The 19,065-nt window shown below is 43.9% G+C and overlaps 1 protein-coding gene across 22 annotated transcripts in view; it reads right to left on the reverse strand.

Annotated features, from left to right (window-relative positions):
* The window catches only part of svila (supervillin a), a 76,169-nt gene that overhangs the window by 33,566 nt on the left and 23,538 nt on the right, over positions 1–19,065 (reverse strand). For 10 of the 22 annotated variants that reach the window (XM_056364281.1, XM_056364278.1, XM_056364275.1 and 7 more), the window contains exons 1-7: positions 15,386–15,814; positions 9,519–9,582; positions 7,043–7,134; positions 6,187–6,250; positions 5,951–6,093; positions 5,155–5,863; positions 1,211–1,294 (exon numbers count right to left, since the gene is read on the reverse strand). In XM_056364281.1, coding sequence (XP_056220256.1) covers positions 1,211–1,294; positions 5,155–5,863; positions 5,951–6,093; positions 6,187–6,250; positions 7,043–7,134; positions 9,519–9,582; positions 15,386–15,443 — 1,214 coding nt within the window. In that variant the 5' untranslated portion in view covers positions 15,444–15,814. Of the gene's footprint in view, positions 1–1,210; positions 1,295–5,154; positions 5,864–5,950; positions 6,094–6,186; positions 6,251–7,042; positions 7,135–9,518; positions 9,583–15,385; positions 15,815–19,065 lie in introns of those variants that run through there. The other 12 variants (XM_056364283.1, XM_056364282.1, XM_056364270.1 and 9 more) reach the window with 6 other exon arrangements.

Here is a 19,065-nt window from a genome sequence, read left to right on the forward strand (position 1 = left end):
GAAAAATAAAAAAAATAACCACTTTCCTAAGTCAAGGTACTGAAAGTAGCTAATGATTTTATTAATTAACGATTTTGGACCCTGCCTTTTTTTTTCCCACTGCCTTTATTTACAGGCTAAGCATTATATGAATATGACGTATTGATATTTTCAGAAAATGTTGGGCTACTTAGAAACACACCGTCAATATGCATGTAAGTTGTACTAAACATGTTTATTGGACAGTTTTATCCAATCTGAGTTTTCTGCTACAGATTTTCAACAAAGGGCACATATCTGTATATGAGCTCTTATTGTTATTCTTTTTCTTACTTCTGTTTGGGATAATCATGGGCTTAGTTTTGGAACAATTTCCACTGTGGGATACAAGCAGGAAGTATAATGCTGCCATGGAGACATTAGATTAGCTAAGGGCTAAACATAAAGCCTCTTTATTTGGCCTATATTTGTTTACATGGTAAATTTGCACCATTAAAAGTATGTATAATTAGCTATTAGTAATTCATAATTGTAATTTAACCATGGATGTACAGATCACTGGATTACTGTGAAACTGCAGAAAACTACATCTAAAGTTATAAGGAGCGTCTTTTTTTCTATGATTTCCAAGCACATGATTATCTGTGATGGACACTGCAGATATTCAAGTCATGATGAATCTAACAATAAACCTCAGTTTTAGTATTGTTCCCATAACTCTTATTGTATCTAAGAAGAAAAGAACTGAGAGGATTGTTCTAAATACACCTATAGTCACTGATGTAAGGTCAGAATTACAGAAGTGATACTGCAGCATCACGTGCCAATGTTTTGTCCTTCATTAGTAACATGTTCCTTTTAACATTTGTTTTCACATGGGTATTAAACTGAACACAGCAACATGTGCATGGGGGATGAAGTTATTGTACAAAGCAAAAGGCAACAGGAGCTTGTGACAATGATGAGGATGATGAATGATGTCATGTCAGCCGACTCTCAAAGCTCAAAAGCAGAGTTTCTTAAACATCAGTGTGTCTTCTGATCAGCCCAGGACCCAAACTGAGCAAACGCAGTTTCACCCTGAGAGATTACTGATGTAGGTTTTGAAGGGAAAAGTATTTGGTCCTGTCCTGATCCACAGTTTAAGAAGCACTGCTCATTGATGGGTTTTTGGTAAGTTTAGCCAAATGGGAACACGGCAGGTGGGGAGACACAACCAGCCTGGGTGTACCTCGATGGCCAGTTGATGAGGGAGTGGGTGTCGCCCTCAGCATCAGTCTGGAGGAACCAATCAGTGCTGAGCATCGCTCTCGCACTGTGCCAATGGAAACCCGGCAGGAGACATGAGAGTGAGTGATTGAGTGGGTGAGTAATAGTCTAGATTTCACGTTGAGCTCTGTTCTTGGAGCACACACAGGCACATTACTACATTACACACACCACTGACTTCACGCTGAGCTCGACCAGAGGGAGAACGGGCTTGGCCACCAGCAGGATCCTACTCAGAATACAAGTTCAACTCCCTGGTGAGGCATTTCATTGTTATTATGGTTTTGGAACACGCATCACACAAAAAATATTATAAAATATGAACAATAACAGTCTTGTTAAAGGAGCTATTTGTAAGTTTTGCTATTGCTACATAGCCAACGTTAGCCTTAACAGCTGTTCAGCATCAAACTTCATTCCTTTAGTGGCCAAGACCTGTCTCCAGTGGTGGAAATCAACCTTTCACTCTTCTTTCCTTCTAGCATGCTAACAAGCTATCCCCAGCCCAGTTGGCCCATCTCGCCATTTTCCGATACAGAGTCACTGGAGCGTCCAGTATGCCCTGAAGAAGTAGCGCTGATCCTCTTGTCTTGTAAACACAACAATGGCTGAAGCTCTTGGTAAGACTGTGAAGTAAACAGCTGTTAATGCTAACGTTAGCTATGTAGCGATAGCAAAACTTGCATATAGCTAAATGAAGAGCAACTGCTACTAAAGCAGAATTTACATGTTTACTATGTTATCAATGCATCATCACTGTAGCTTTCTAACTAACTGAGCTCTTATCTACTGCAGCAGATTTTCATGTCACTCCAACAGAGCCAGGAGGCAGATGAGTCATCCAGGCTCTCTGACGCTGAATAAAGATAAACAGCCTGAACTGTTTCATTAAGCTCCGTCAGAGTTCAACTCCATCAAGGAGAACAGGAGCTGAGACGGAAACTTCAGGAGGGGGAAGCATTTAGAAATCCAAAAATCTTTTTACTGCTACCAAGGCCAAAGACAACGAGTTATATCTGAGGGGAAACAAACCACCTCTGAAATTATACTCAGTCTGATGCGGTCAGTCCTGATCACATGGTACATGATAACCATTACTGCAGGATCAGCATCCTGGAAACTGAATGGTTAAGGAACGTGACATAACGGATTCCAGCCTCGGACCTGGATGGCATGTTATATATCCGTCTCTCCCTTTGTTTCCTGTCTGATGCTGCCCTTAAAAATCTTTATAATTATGATAATGATGACAACAATAATAACAATATCATCATGTTGTTGCTTAAAGCATTTTGGATTGGGTCTAGTTATCCGAAGCTCAAAGTAAGTCTACTTCGAGTTGGGTCTGGCTGTGCTCCGGCCCCCTATGGCTTGATTCTCTTGGTTATTCATGCGCATTGAGTCAAGGTAGATTTTCCATGAGTCCCTGTTGGATCAAGTCCAACCCGTAAAGACCTCTTCTGTGAACTCCAGCCAGTTTACCAGTGCTACATATAATTAAGAAAATGTCACGGGGGAGAGCATTGGGTTTTTTTCCCTTAAGAACACTTAATTCTGCAAAATTAAAATGATAAATCAGAGAGGGAAAGCTTTATTTTCTATTTAATGGGACAGATCATCTTGTTCTAGGAGTATATTTCTCATACTGTAAAGAATAAATGATCACAGATTATACACCACCAGGAGCAATGTAAAGAAGATGTTGCCACATTGACGATTGACAGAATCTTAAAAGACCAGTTTTAAGCAACATTAACTGTGCACGGTGAAACACACAGTTTCCAGGTCCATAATGAACTTTAAAACTTAAGGTCATTAGATGCTTAAAAACAGGATGACCTTTGTTCACAGTATTTACTGCTCTAATATTTAACAGGGCCCACAGATACCCTGAGAAGAGGTAAAGAGGATGCTTCTAAGATCTCAGGCCTCACTGGTCTTGATCAGGCCCAGCTGTGGGTCAGAGATGTGATCTGTGGAGTCACACTGAGCCGCCCAGTAACACAACACCCTCTTTGCTCCACACACACACACTGGCCAAGTTTTAAAACCTTAAGGGACTGCGGAACGGAGAGAGGGTGGGGGTGATGAAGACAAGAGCAGAGACAGATCGTGAACGACGGCCTGAAATCATCTTCATCTGGTCTTCAGCAGCAGCAGCAGCAACAGCAGCACACTACAGGCCACAGCCTGGTCAAAACCTGGGCGGGGCCAGTCGGTTGTTACATTAGAATTAAGGAACATAAAGAGGTGCATGTGCCGATATAATCTGTGCTATCAGCTGAGCCAAAACACTCCTCAGTGCTTATCGTCTGCAGCGGCAATGAGTCTATCTGCTTCAGACAAGCACTTAAGGATAAGAAACATTTGTGTCTGTTGAGGTCTTTAAAATCAGATCATAAGTTATTTGTGTAGTTCTGTCTGTTGGTTCAGCTCAGGTAACGTCACACAGACCAAAGGAGATGCTGTGATCTGGGAACAGGAGGACAGTGGTCCACTAAACTGGACGTGTACATACACTGATGTGAAGCTCGTACAGTCCATGTGGTCAAAAATGTAGACATGGACTACAAGAAGATAAAAAATTACGTGGGTAGGGGAAGTATAATTTTGGCTTAATCTCTCATTAAACAGGAAGCTGTGTGTGGGTGTGTGTGTGTGTGTGTGTGTGTGTGTGTGTGTGCCAGGGCCGAATTAACACACTAGGACGCCGTGGGGCAGGAATGAAGTGCAGGTCACTGAGTGACTCCTGACATGTTCAACCAATCCATTTTACCCTGAGCCCCAGTCACTGGCCTGTGTTGCTATAAGCTGGAACATTACCCTGCTCCATGTTTGTCTGTTAATCTGTGAATATGCAACGTGCAAAGATAACTTGCACTAAAGTGTTAAAGGTACTAAAACTAGATGTTAAGGCATTTATCGTTTCAGTTGTTATTGTGTTTTACTGGTGTATATTACCAAAAAGTAATCAAATTACCACGTGATAATTTCCACACAGATGATCTTGAGCCTTCAAAAAGCCATTAATCAGCGGGGGCCGTTGGGCAGTCGCCCAATTCTCCCTCTTTATAAATGCGACGAAGGTGCACACACACACTTATGGCAAATGCAGTTCAGAAAGTCAAAGCTGAACCAGGAAGTCGGTCTATAAACTGTGATGGATGTGAACAGTCTGCGTATCATTTGAGTAATAATAACTGGATGAGTGCATGGATGTAATGAAATCTGTCTGTTCAGGGATCCACTTCCTGTCAGTGTTGGTGAGCTGCTCAAATAGGAGCAATTTTCTTTAAGAATGTGGGATCGGCTGCAGAGCTGGTGGTTTGCTCCATCCAGCAGACTTGGAAAAACGTCTTCCATAAGGAAAATAGCAACAACTTGGCCAGTCAGAGTTACTTTGGGAATTTAAAAAAGCGCAGCAATTTGCTGTTCTCAACAGATCCACCTGAAACCTCTGGAACAGACACATAGCACAGACACATTTTGTATTAATCTGCGAGTCCAGCTGTCGGCCTCAGTGGGAGGTGGTTCCAGAACAAGCTCAGGTGGCCTGACCTGGTATGAAACCACGGTCCTGCCAACAGGACGACCTTGGACACGTGTGGATGAGAAGAGGAAGAGAGACAGAGATGGAGGGAGGGAGAGGAGGGAGAGTCAGTCTGATGGATGACACTGTCACAGCCAATCCATCTATTAAAGAGGATGATACAGCTGTGTTGTGGCCCACATGGAAACCATGCTGAAAACCGTGTGTGTACGGGTTTGAAGGGAAGCTTTGATCAGTTTGATGAGATATCAAATACAGAACAACAGAAACAACAACTCTGTCTCTTAAATCTTCGATTATTGGGGAGAGCAACTTAGGAGGATAAATGAGAAGGAAGAGCAATTAGAGCCACTTACCCCTGTCGGCTGAGGATGTTGTGGGCCTGCTGCTCGATGAAGAGGTCTCCAGGAGACGCACCGTGTTTAGGTGAGGAGAGGGAAGGGTGCCTGCTCAGCTTGGGTGAACTGGGTGGCATCCCTGTGACCGGATAGTCCCTGGCCGGCACCCTGCCGGCTGAGGACAGTGATGTCACATCCATGTATGAGGAGGACGGCGGCTCTGGAGGAGCAGCCCTGCGTTGGTTCTCTAGGTTCATCAGCCTCTCCCTCTCTGAGAACGAGTCCACCCTGGTGCGGCCCATCTCGTAGCCCGGGTCGCCGTGGCCCTGGTGGTGTGCTGTGCGTCCGGACCTCGGGCTGGTGGAAGTCAGGTTGATGTCTCTCCCTTCTTCCCCCACAGACGCCTCTCTGTTTTGCCTCTCCGAGCCTTCCGACTCCCTCTGGGTGCGGGTGTAGCGAGAGGGATAGTCCAAGTCCGGCTCCTGATCCAAGGCGATACCGTAGCGCTCGGCCAGCTGCCGGCGCCGTTCTGCCTTGTAGCGGGCGATTCGTTCAGCCTTGGACTCCAGCTCTGGGCCGCTGGTGGTGGAGCCTGAACTGTAGACTGGCTCTGTGTGGACAGAGGACTGAGGGTCAGGTCTACATCGAGCTCTGGACTGTCGCTCCGGAGCCTTCGGCTGCATTTCTGAGCTTTCGAATCCCTCAACGCCGTACCGCTGGACTGTAACTAGAGGACAGAGAGTGAACACAAGTCAGTTCTGCCCACAGAAATGAACAAAAGAGACAAAAAATGACCCAGGTGTGCACGTCTCACCACCACAGGGCTCACAGGGGTCAGAGGCCCTGGTGTATCTCGGTGTATCCTCCTCTAGAAGCCGATTGGCCACCAAGCTGGGCAGCAGAGACGGATGCACCTCACCCTCTATGCCCTCCAACCGCCGAGCAATACGCTCCTTTCTACAGGGAGGAAGAAGTTTCACGTATTATTATTTTCCTCAACATTTTCATTATAAAATAAAATTTTTTTTAGGCATATCATCACCTTCCTACCTGTTCATTTCCCAGTCACTTGCACTTGTTGTAATGCCTTCGAATCGTTTCCTCAGTTCAGACACTTAGGGAGGGATAAAAAAACAAAACACTGTTACAGCTTGTAAAAAAGAAAACATCTGTTTTGGTGACGTCTTGTGACAAGATGGCAAGCTCCACTGATTCAGCATTACACTCTTAAACTTCATCAGATTCACAACGGACAGATTAAAAACGTGTCAAGAGGTGCCGTCGTCCTTCTTCCTTCTGGAAACCTGCTGCCTAAAAATACAAGTGTTGCGTTTTATATTTCTTTCAGTGAACAATGTTTCAACATCCAAAACCTTCGTGTATGTCAGAGGAAATGGTGGCATATTGGAGGTGGGAAAAAAAAAAACCTACACGTCAGTGAAGCTGCACAAGACAACAGTCTTTTCGTCTGGGCTCAGAAAACCACGCCATGCAATGACCAGTTTTACTTTCGATTTTATCCATATTATCCATATTATTATCATATTATCCTTTCTTACTGCACAAGTCATAACTTGTAAAAAAAAATATTAAGACAGCCTTCAACAGCTCATCAAACCATGACGCAGCATTCACCATCCTGCGGGACTTGACAGACCCACAAGCCTCTACAGAACCATATCTCTTTTTATCCTACATTTTGTATTAAATGGACCCTGACGAGAAAATAGAAACCGCAGCGCTTCATATTGTTCAACATGTGAGAACTGTGCTTGCAGAAAAACTGGTTTTAGACAAATCTTGACATGAATCCATCTGGCAAAGAGCTGCTGTTGCACAACAGTTGACATTGTGAAGGCCGTTTGCAAGCAGGCAGAAAAAAAAAAACCCAAAAACCCTTACTCACCTTTGGGGAGATTGGCCAAGAGACTAACATCTATATCCTTGGTGCTTTTGGCTGGCTCGTCTTTTTCCTCAAAGGAGAATTCTTTCTGGAAGCTGAGGGGTGCAGGAAAAATACCAACTTATTATTGAATCAGGGCTGAGCTGTGGGAAAGTGGATTTGTTTATAGGCTGACAGCAGAGGCAGTTGTTGTTTGGGGGGGGGGGGGGGGGGGGGGGGGGGGGGGGAATTAATCTGAATCTGATCAAACAGTTATCCACATTATTAAAAAGCGTAGCTGGGCACAGGCACAGTTTGAATGATGATGATGAAGAGTCGTCCATCGACCAGTGGATCATGGATGAAGAAACATAAACAAGAAATTATTCATCCAAACACTGCATCTGGATTTCAATCCGTGAAATTCATCCAATTGTATTTATCTAGAAATTAAGAGAAGGTTTTGACCCCATCACGCTATTCCGCCTCACACAGATACGCAGCAAATTTGTCTCTCAGAAACACACTGAAGTCATTTATGGATTAGACTCAAAACCGCACAGTTGCAAAACAGCTATAAAAGAACTGGCAGTAGATTATTGATATGAAGAAATACTGGGAAAACATGACTTTGTGGTTTTGTCCGTTCCAGCAACCACAGAGTTGTGAACACACTGGTACACAAAGGCAGAGTAGATCCTTTTCTCTCATAACAGCATCTGTTCTCACGAGTAAATATCTTCCAAAGCAGAGACACATCCACACAGTTTGGCACCAGCCTGGTGTCACAGTGCTGCGTGTCCTCGCTGCCGTGATGCAGAGCAATCCTGCTAATGCTGCAGCTGAGAGGTTTCACACTGCTGGGCTGATCTTTTACTTTATCACTGGCCCTGTCTGAAATACACAAGCTCCAGCTGATTCCCCGCTATCTGTTTGTTTCTACAATCACACTAGTGCTGCTCTGAGGAAGTGTGTAACAGATATCTCCTTACTCTTTAGTTTTAGTCCAGGACTGGGATTAATCCCTCTCTAGAGATCAGTCTTAAAGTGAAACTTAAGTGCATCTTTTGAGGAAGACATCTTTATTTTTTTTTTTTTTTTACACATGAATTTTTAACATCAGTAATTGTCTAATTAAATCTGTAGTAATCTGTGATTAATTAATCACATCAACAGACAATAACTGATGCTTATCTCATTCACTTTACTAAAGAGGATTCGGGTTGATATGTTGAAGGCTTAGGCCAATATTCCATAATATCAAATACTGTGATATTTCCGGCTATACACCATACTTACATAATATTGAAAAATGTGTTGTGATTTTGTTATTTTTCAGTTTCGCACTGCTTTGCTTTCTGTACATTGTACCTTGGCATGTGACAAATAAAATGTTGAACTGCTGTTTAGTGGCAGCATCATCATAATCAGAAAAAAATACAATATAATCTTTTTTTCATCTCAAACATAAAATAAAGTAATATAATTTATGATAATGTCGTATATTACAATATTTGGGGCTGGCTGTATCAGGAATTTAAATTTTGGAAATCATCAAAATGTTGCATTTTTTACACCTTCTCTGTCTTTGCGTGATTCTCTGTGACTTCATAAAGCGCAGTGAGCTCCATACTTTTACCTTTGTAACACAGCTGTTTGTCTACAACTGTGTCCAACTTGTAAAAGCACTTTAAACAAATGTATGAAATCAACTTCTTGGTAACAGCAGCAACAGAAGTGTTTTTTATTAACTGTCCAAATAGAGCTGAGGATGTAAGTTACAAGGTCAAGTGAGCGCTTGTTCAGAGGACACACAGGTGGGAGTGAACTGCTGCTTTGAGTCCTGCAGCCCGTTGTTCTCATCTCCTCTCCACCCGCCATCAGCTTTCCCACCAAACCTGACAGCTCGTCATACGATGTATCAATCCCAAGAAAAACGTGACACCCTCCTTGTTATTGACATTAACATCTGAAAATGAATGGTCCCATGTGTAGATTTGTTATGTTTGTAGCATCATTCCTATTTTAATTATCTCTTATAAAAAAAAGGGGGGCCAGTTGCACAAAACACCTTAAGTTTCCTACTTAAGTATGACACTTAAGTAACGCCTTTGGCTAAGGAGAAATTAAACTTTAAGGGTTTTGCACAGAGTCTCTTAAAAAAAGGTCATTTACGGCAATGAAAGATTTTACAGCAGTAAAATTCCACCGTTTCCATGGAGACTGTTGATTTGCTACTATTGGCACTTGTGATACCTATTGTCACTTTTGGGAAGCAGGCAACATTAAAGACGCTCGGTGAACTTCGAGGTCTTTTGTGCAGCAGCTGAACTGACTTTAAGCGATTCCTGACAGAAAAGCTTTTTACAACAAGCTTAAGGAGAACACTTAAGGGTGTTTTGTGCAACCGACGCCAGGTCTTTAACAAAGTTACCTGAGACAACAGAAAAGAAAACCTGATCAAATGTGTTAACAAGCAAAGTGTTTCAGCATACATTACCTCAAAGCTCTCTTCTGCAGCAGCCTGGGATTACTTAGTTTTATAGGGGTCTCACTCCCAAGTCCTGTGGGCAGAAGAAAAGAAAAGCACTTAGTCATGTCACCCTGTTCATTAATTGCATTGAGTTCTGCCTTTTAATGAACAGACAAACATTGAAACTAAACGTCTTCAGGTGAAGCAGCCGGCCTGTCTGCAGGTCCTTGGCACAGACCCACATTCATTAAATGGACTTCCACGGGGGAAAACAAATGATGTGGAAAACAATAATCTGCCTGCCTGACTGAATCACATCTAACAACAAGCGATCTGTGTAGTTAAAAGGCTTACACCCCTCCTACCTCAAACCCCCCCCCCCACACACACACACACACACACAGCAACAGACACACAGACCATCACATCCAGAGACGCTGACTGTCTCCAATCGTAAGAACAAGTCTGTGTGCTGTGCATGAGCTCATATCTTGTTTGATAGAGGGGTGACGGCCTGTGTGTCGCTGCCTGAGACAGACGCTGTGAAGTCTGGTCACATGTCAAGGTTGCGGTGCGTTGGAGTTGGGACGGTGCCAGGAGGAGCCGAGCACATCATTGTCGCTGGGCAGCATTCCTACAGACGCCGTGAATACAGATAGAGGACAGCACGAGGACACAGAGAAACCACACTCTCCACTTCCTAAAAGCTCACAAACACACTGTTATGAAGCTATGTGCTAAAACTCAATTAGACACACAAGCCTTAACACTTTAACCAAACAAAATCTGGTATCTATTAGGAAAACGGCCAGAGTCGGTAAACAAGAGCGAAACGTGACATAAACACCTGCCTACAGAGAAATACGGCCTCATTACCAAGAAGAAGGGCATTAGTGGGTATTAAGCATCATGAAGAGTCTTGCGAGGAATTCGAGCTCTGCGGAGCTTCCCCGTGGAGGAATGTCGACGCCCGCTTCACTCACTGACTCCAAAACCTCAAATGTGTGGTTTTGGCCGCCCCCCGGACCTCCGAGCGGTCAGAGCCGTGCAACTTCAGGACAAACACATGTGGTCCCACTTCCATCCCCTCCGAGTTCACCTCAGGGCCACGTGACGCCCTCCCGACTCCCCCCACTGCTCCACCCAAACCCCTAACCTCTCCCTGGAGGCCGCCCCCCCCTATAACCCCCACCCCCAAGATCTGTTAGTCCTTATTAAGGATGTTTGGGTTGATGCTTTAAATCCCTCCTACTAAAGCAAAACAAGATTTGAGAAGAAAGAAGGCTTATTTGGAGAGGGCAGCGTGCCTGGATGTCGTATATTGTTTCAGCTGGGTGGAAGACGGCTGGTGAAAACACGACTCGGTCCTTGCGGGCCTTGAATCATGATCCTGGTCGTCTGAACCGATTGTGTTCTCTTCTGACAGTGATTCAAAAAATTAGGTTGACACCATTCTAGTAGATATTTCAAAGCACAGGAACCACAGATTGACAAATCCTGATCTTTTCCAACTGAGACGATCCTACTACTATAATTAGAGAGCGGTTTGTGTGTCTGTCTGTGTAGCTGCTCCGTCTAGGAAGCAGCTCCAGGCACAAGATTTTGAAGGAACCCATTTCTTAACGAGGCCGTTCAAACGACACCTAGCTTGTCCGGTTCAGTCGTTCCCAGTTGCGGCACTGTGTGGTATACGGTAATGTGGTGAAGAGGCCGGGGGTTCACTCGAAGAGAAGAAAGTGAAGTCAATGCAGGTCCCTTAAATCTGCATTATTTCTACTGACCAGCAGGGGGCGACGCCACTGACCGCAAAGAGAAATCCGATATATAATGGAAGAGGTATAGAAGAATATGGGAAAATGACCCCATTTCCCACTTGATGTATTACCTCAGAAAACATTTTCATAATGGGTTTATGGTCTCAATAGCTAGTAACATATTAGCCAACAATCAAAAATTGACTTTTTGAGGTCTCATCTTTCTAAAAATCAAAAACAAAATTAGCAAATGTTTCCATTAACACCTACTGGATATGTGTCTGCAACTAGAGAACTGGTCTTGACTGAGCGAACAGAATTTGCTCAGCACATTTGCCCTATGAACAACCAGCTTCCTTTCTTACTCATTTTATTGGCACCGTCACTTTGTCTTAGCTCGGAGTCATATTGTTGTTTTTAGGATAAGTTATACAGAAATTCCATAAATTTAGTTATAAATGTGAAAATTTTTAATTTAAAAAAAAGAAAGGTTTGCAATTTGAAAAAGGTTCAAACATAATGATTATTAGGTAAAATCTGAATTTATAAGGATCTTATAGAACTCTTATTTCTATTGGAGGATTATCCTCGGTTAAGATCTCAGATACTTTCACTGTAAAGAGTAAGTTCTGCTGAATCCAGTGATTTGTGCATGACCCATGTGACTTCTGGGATTTATGACTTTGGGGGCTGCAAATGTTGACGGAAACATCAGCCTGGTTCAAGGGCAGAAAAAGATCAAAACCAGACCAGGCAAGAGAAGTTCTGGTGTTCGTCTACCTGATTCTCATATTATTGGCCATTTTATTTATTAATCATCAGTCATCAAAACATTTTACTCACCCACTCTGTTGTTAAGATTTTGGAAAAGTGAAGTGCAAAGCTGGTTTACCTGCCACACTCATGTGAGTACAGTCTTTGTTTCTGTTACCGTTAGGCTGTGGTTCTTCATTGATTTGGCTTATGTGCATGCTACAGGAGTAGTAGCAAATGAAACAAGGTGGTTAATTTGCAAGTTTCCAAGGTGCAGTTGTCAGTGAATGTCACTATAGTATAAATGAAGATTCCAGTTATGGCTAATCGTACTACAGTTGCTTTGCAGTTTGCTGTAACAGCTACAGGAGTGAACTACTTTCTGTGTATTTGGGTCAGACAGGTATTTTGAGGTCGTTTCTGTTGAGCTGAGGTGTTCTGGAAAGCTTGCAGGCTCCTGGCCCCAATCAACATGTCTTTATAGTGTTTCCCCAAATCTCTATAAAGTTTGTAGTGAGTAAAATGTTACGATGACCGTTAGTCACAGAGCCAAACAAACATGTTCCTTTACAGCTGGAGAATATTAATTGTAGGCCGAGGCATCTCTGTGTTTATGTTGTGATACATTTTACCTTTATAATAAAAAAACTAAATTACAGCTCCTGCGATATTTATTAGATTAATTGTGCAGCACTAGTCATAAAGAATCCAAAATATGAGAACACAGAAGTTGACATATACCAGAATTTACCTTTCTGTAAGAGTGTGAAACAAAACCAGATGCCAATGTAAAGGTTAATTAGCTGCTAGCTTGAAGTAATAAAAGCATTTGTCCCGCGGGGCAGCTGTGGCTATTGTCAGGTCCAACATATTGACTTCTCACCCAGACCTGTACTCTTTTTACACCTCATACGGCCTATATGTAATGGCATGTGAGCCATCACCGCCCCCTCCCCTTCCAGACACCGACACAAACTTCCACAATGATCACAGATGTGACAGAGCCTTTGATGCTGGCTGTAATCTACAGAAACACTATGGCTGCTATAGCCGCGAGGGAATGCGCCAGGAATTCCTCCGCACCGTGCCCCGTGTGTGTTGATGAGGCTGTAAAAGCGGCTTGACGCTGATGAAACATAGGGATGAAATGATTTCATGACTCAGTGGAGTGTCACTAGGCTCTGAAGTGAGCAAAGCCTTTTATGTGGAGGTATCAAAGGTGTGGAGCACAAAGAGTGTAAAACACCGTCTGTCCACAGAGAAACTAACCTGTCTTTGGGAATGCTCCGCTCTGATAGACGCGACTTTAACCTGAGGCTGAGGTCAAACCACACCGCTTGAAACCTGGAGTAGGTGCTAGGCCTCAATCAATCAACAACAGCATGATTACATCATGTCTTAACATATGAAAACACCCGGGGTGGGACCAAAGAGGCATCAGGGACTGAGCGTATGTCCAAATTGGGATACAGGATTAACGTCGATTCCTGGGATTACAGCGCGCCCAAAAGGAAGCGTGTCACTCTTTAACTGTCTGCATTACATCACACTCCATGTGTATGCGTGCATGTGGAAGTCTTAACCCTTAACCCCCTCAACCCCCAACCCCCCACCTCCCAGTCTCCCAGTTCCTCTGCCTTCACCCTGCCTGCTGGGAGACTGGAGTTGAGAGAGGCTTAAGAAGCAAAGCATTAACAAAAAAAAAATAAAAAAAAAAAACAGATGGAGAATCAGAAATGAGGAGAGACCCAGACTAGAAACAGTGGACTTAACAAAAGGATGTGACAATAAGCCAATTATGTCTTTAAAACTAATAACAATGAGTATACAAGCAGCTCAGCCTCAGATTCAATTGTGGGGAGGAGACAGAAAACAGCTACACTGTCACATCCACCCCCCTCAAACAAGCTTCAATACACACACACACACACACACACACACACACACACCCCTCTCCCTCAAACCAGACTTCATGCTCGCATAAAAGCCTGAAACCGTGGGCCACCTGTTGTGGATTCCCAGCCAGTTAAGCATGGAGAAGCCAGTTCTCAACACTCAGCTCTCGTTCAGAGAGCATTACGGAGAAGGGGGGGGAATGAGAGGCACTCGCAGAGAAGCAGACATGGACCTGGTGCATAATCATCTATTTCAAAAGGTTGCACACACTACGGCTGGATAATGTCATCTATAAAGTGACAATTAATGTAACCATTGATATGTTTTTATTACATTCTCACACAATATTTCTTTCCCGCGCTGACTCACTTTGGTCCGACAGACTCGCTCACACCGGGAGATGACACAGCAGAATGAGTCCGTGCATCTCTGCGTACGTGATTCTTGAAGCTTGATGACGTAATGACGACTCAAAGGGCTAGTTGGTGAAATAACGTAGCTAGCGCTCTAATGCTAGCATCCACAATAGTCCTCCAAGCTTTTTTCTATTTTTCCTGCTGTTAACTCAGTAGAGTTCGAACTAGCTATTTAAGACTAAATCCTTTCTGACAGAGGATTGAAAAAATGAACAGAGTTGGTGCTAACTGTCATTCAGTCATTTAAAACTCATTAGCTTTGTGGCCAACAGGACAGAGCGGATGAGCTGTAATTCAAAAGTCCTGTTTGTACCATCTCATGCTCCCACATAGGGAGGGTTAAAAAACATTGATTAACTCTCCGGCTTTCAGTTCCCTAGAAAATGCACTGTCAAGACGGATTACTATTGGTCAATGCTGCAGATTTGTGCTAATTTTCTTGAACCCATCATTTTTTTTTTTTTTTTGGGTGAAGCAAAAAAAGAGATAAAAAAGTGACATAACATATCGGCATACAATCCTACAGTGGTCCTAGATTCATATTTTGACATGAGCATGAATCTGATGATCATGTCAATTACATTTAGATTGATGGATTTCAATTAATTGCCAATTGTAGCTAGTTATATGACTGGATATTTATTATTATTAAAAATTGTGATGAGACTAAATTGAGGTCACCAAGAGATTCTGAATGTTGGTAATTAAATGAATGTTTTTTTAAGCCACACATTCACATCAATTAATGTAGACATACATCAACACATGCAACTACACTTCTGAGTACAAATAGCTGTGGAGCACAGAAATAGCTGCAACAGCCCCCTGCAGCGCTAAGAGTCCCTTATCTGTGCTACGTAGTGTCCTTGGAGGCTACAGCTGCAGTGCGAGGACAGCTGGCTAGAAAGCAGGACAGCGAGCAGAGAGGAAGGGAGTCTGCAGTTTGTCGCCTGCCAACTTCCAAGAGCTCAGATTCCCAGATCCACAACTAGAGTAACCTGTCCCCAAGCTTCCAGCCTGAGCTTCAAATCTCAGCTCTGCCCCCGAGCCAAACAGCCCCGAGTCGTTTCCTTACCTTGGCTGCAAAACTTGACATGAGTCAGGTAATTCGAGATCCAAGGGTTCCGGTACATTTTGGCAACAAAGTCAGGGGAGAGGGTAAGACAGAGAGGAGAAGTGAAGGAGATGGAAAGGAAGGGTAGAAAGAGGGGCAGCTGCCTAAAAGATGATGCAGCTACAAAAACAGTCTGTCAGTGCTCCGGGACAGACGGAGAGAGAGAGAGGAGGGAGTCAGGTAGTGTTAGAGAGAGGCAGAGGAGGGAGGGAGGGAGGGGAGAGAGCAAGAGAGAGACGTCCCAGCCGCAGTGCCGGTACGAGCAGAGGTGGTCCTGGTAGGTAAACAGAGGAGTGGTGGAGCTGTGGCTGCAGCTCTGCCTCTTCTCAGATCCACTCCTCTGGTTCCTCTCGCTAACCACTGACGGCTAACCAGTGCCCACTACAACAATAACAACCTGGAGGGCTGAAAGCTGCTCAGCACGGGCTAAGCTCATTAGCCAAAGCAAGCAAATTAGGCCCCATCCCTACTACAGAGTGTCCTGCATGCTACAGAACGAGTCTCACAGGCGCAGAGGAAGAAGAGACACAGATAGTGAGGAGTGTCCCAGGAGAGTGCTGCCTTTCCCTTGGCTCACACACTCGAGTGGGATGCCAAAGAAACCGGTGCAGAGCGTCAGAGGAGAAGGGGGGGGTCGGGGGTTGGGGGTAATGAAGTGAGCAGGGGAAGAGGAGAAAGTTAAAATCACCCTCTCAGCCAGATGAGAAATTCCAGTCATCTCTCAGCAGGGACAAAATAAAAGGATCAGCATGCAGAGAGAGAAAGAGGGAAGAGGGAGGGGCAGAGAGAGAAGGTAAGAGAGATTCAGTCAAACAGAGTCAGGAAGAGAAAGACACAGGGAGCCACACTGAGGTTCATTCATGTTCGTTTGTGTTAGCATTTTGCTGAGAATCAAAATGCTAACACTTTGGTTCTTCCTCGAACAGCTGAAAAAAAGATGCAATCTCACACTCCTCCTATTAACACACTCGTCACACAGACCGATGTTCCCTGTGAGTCACGGTGTGTATAAAACCATTTCCTAGTGTGATAATGAAAGCGCTTGCACACACATTATACACACACACCTCATCTATACATCAATGTGAAGATGACGTGCTTATCATTGTACTGAGAGGGCTCTGCAGGGAGGCTGGCGCAGAGCCCGACTCCACTTTTCAGGCGCTGCTGGGAAAACAGCGAGCGGTATCTTATCTCTCTGTTGCACACAGAGCAAAAACTGTCACAGGCAAACACGCAGACGTCAACGTAAAGCAGATTCATGGATGGAAGCGTTCGCAAATGTTAGCCAAGGCAAGAGAAGCGATCAGAAAAAACCTGCTGCCTTTTCCAGAATACACGCATCTCAGCGGAGTTCTTCTAAACGTATTCTAAATCTAAGCCAGGTTGTTGGAGCACTTCAAAAGCACCAACGCAGAACAGTACAGGTTTTAATCACATCGTAACGTTTGTCAAATCACATAAATCTGTCGGGCCTCGCCGTCAAAGGTCTGCACAGGTGTGTCAAGATGCGGCCGACTGAGAGACTGGGGGTTGTGTGAACTTCAGAGGTGGCATGTTTGGATCCTTTTCTGAGATGATCTCATCTGGCTGAGCACACACACGCACGCACGCACGCACACACACACACACACACACACATCGTAAACTTCAAAATTCACACTGGGGGTGAGGAGACGGGAAGAGCGCTACCTGCACCCAACATTTAACTCAGCACTCGCCTTAAGGGTCTAACCGACCGCTGCCAGACGGACGAGTGATGAATCACAAAGTAAAGTATTAAATGATGATTATTTGATCGTCTACAGTGGTGAATGCAAAAGTCCAGAAGTTTAAATGTAACTTTTTTTTGAAAGGTGGATTTTACCTCAAGAAATAAATGAGCTAAAGAAGCCCAAAGACTGCCTTCAACTAAACTTCAGCTCCTTAAAAATTAACTGCAACTTCAGATGCTTTCGTCTCCCTCTCCTACAGGACACCTCTGCACCTACCACCATCGACCATCTGGCAGTCTGACTTGTACTATATGTAATGTTTTGCTTCTCTGGCTCATCTGCTACAGGGATGACATCAGACCTTCAAAACCATCTACCCTGTTATTAGTAATGATGAGACTTCACTGCCAAAAAAAAAAGGGCAAGACCGTACAGGTCGCTGCAATGACGCAACGCTCCTCTCGTTCTCTAATCTTTGTGGCGGATTGTGGGCTTTATTGCCACAGTATTATAGGCCCGTCAGAGAGGAAGCATGCATATAAACAAACAAAGCATGTACAGAAGCAAAAGTATGCACTTAAAGGAAATGGCATTTATTTGGTGTTCGGCCCTGTGCTTACATATTAAAGTGATAATTAGCAACTATTCCGCAGCAGATATAACGAATGAGAGCATCGCGGCCAAATGGGAGTCAAATGGGAAACCACACTTCAAACATGCTGAGGGAAACCAGCTGAGTGTTTACTCTAATAGAGTCCTGCGAATGATTATGCAAAATCTTAAAGAGAGAGAGAGTTTACAGCTAATTTGTCTATGAAGAACACTTCTCTTTTTAACAGTTTGTAATCCTTTAAATCCAACACATCTTATTAGGAGCAGGACAAACCTTCCCATAAGGGAACCATCTGCTTTGTTTGGAAACTTAGGGAACTATTTTAAGTTTCTGCAAATGCTTACGGAAATGTTTAGATTACATTACTTAAATGTGAAAAAAAAAGGTAGTGGCAGTATTAAAAGAAGCTGAGGTGTTAGTGTAAAAGCTGAAAACAGCTGAGGTGTTAATCGCTGAAAGCATTAGAAATCAATGGAAGGATAAAAGCTAAAAACAGCTGAAATCAGTTGAGGTCGAATTGTTGGACACAGCTGAAAATTTCAGTTCAAACCCTGTTGGCAGATTTGTCAGTTTGTATGTTTGGACTTAAAGTAGATTCATTAGCAGTTGAGGGGTTAAAGCAGTTGAACTGTCAGCTGCAGTGTGAGAGGAAAGTGACCAACTGATGTATTAATTGACGTGTACACACTGAAAGTAAAGTGTGACATCATGTCAGTGATCACACCAGTTAATAAAATGTTAATTATAATGGCCATGTCATCGTCAGGCTGATATATTGGTAAGCTGACATGTAAAAAGCCACTTGAGGATCTTGAAATTTAACAGCACTGAGAGCGGGGCAGATTGTTTAACATCATAATAACAGAGCCACACCTCTCCACTAATCATCCCCCCAGATGTTCAGTCAGCTACACAATCAGAGTGGGTGCTATTTCAGCCTGGACAAGCTCACATGTGCAGCCAGTCAGTGGGTCATTATTAGATAAACACTTCCAGACAGTCCATGTTTGCACTTAAAATGACCTCCGGAGAACAGAGGCATCCCGACATGTCTGCTAGGAGAAGAGTCCTTAATGGCCGCATCACCTTCACGGTCGGAAAATCTTTGAGAAGAGAGGAAACACTGAGAAAGAGGAAGAGAAATACGTATTAACAAGGCTCGTCTCCTGCTCTGGGCTCTTTCACAGCCCTCTTAGAAATAAAAGTCCAGATTTATGGCGTCCCCTAGGAAAGATATCCGTCTTGTCTGGCGAGAGAGCGGCGCAGGGATCCAGTGCGCGCGGCGAAGCCGTCTCTGCAGACACATAACAGAG

The sequence above is a fragment of the Seriola aureovittata genome, chromosome 20 (assembly GCF_021018895.1).
Source record: "Seriola aureovittata isolate HTS-2021-v1 ecotype China chromosome 20, ASM2101889v1, whole genome shotgun sequence".
In the NCBI taxonomy this organism is placed as follows: Eukaryota; Metazoa; Chordata; class Actinopteri; order Carangiformes; family Carangidae; genus Seriola; species Seriola aureovittata.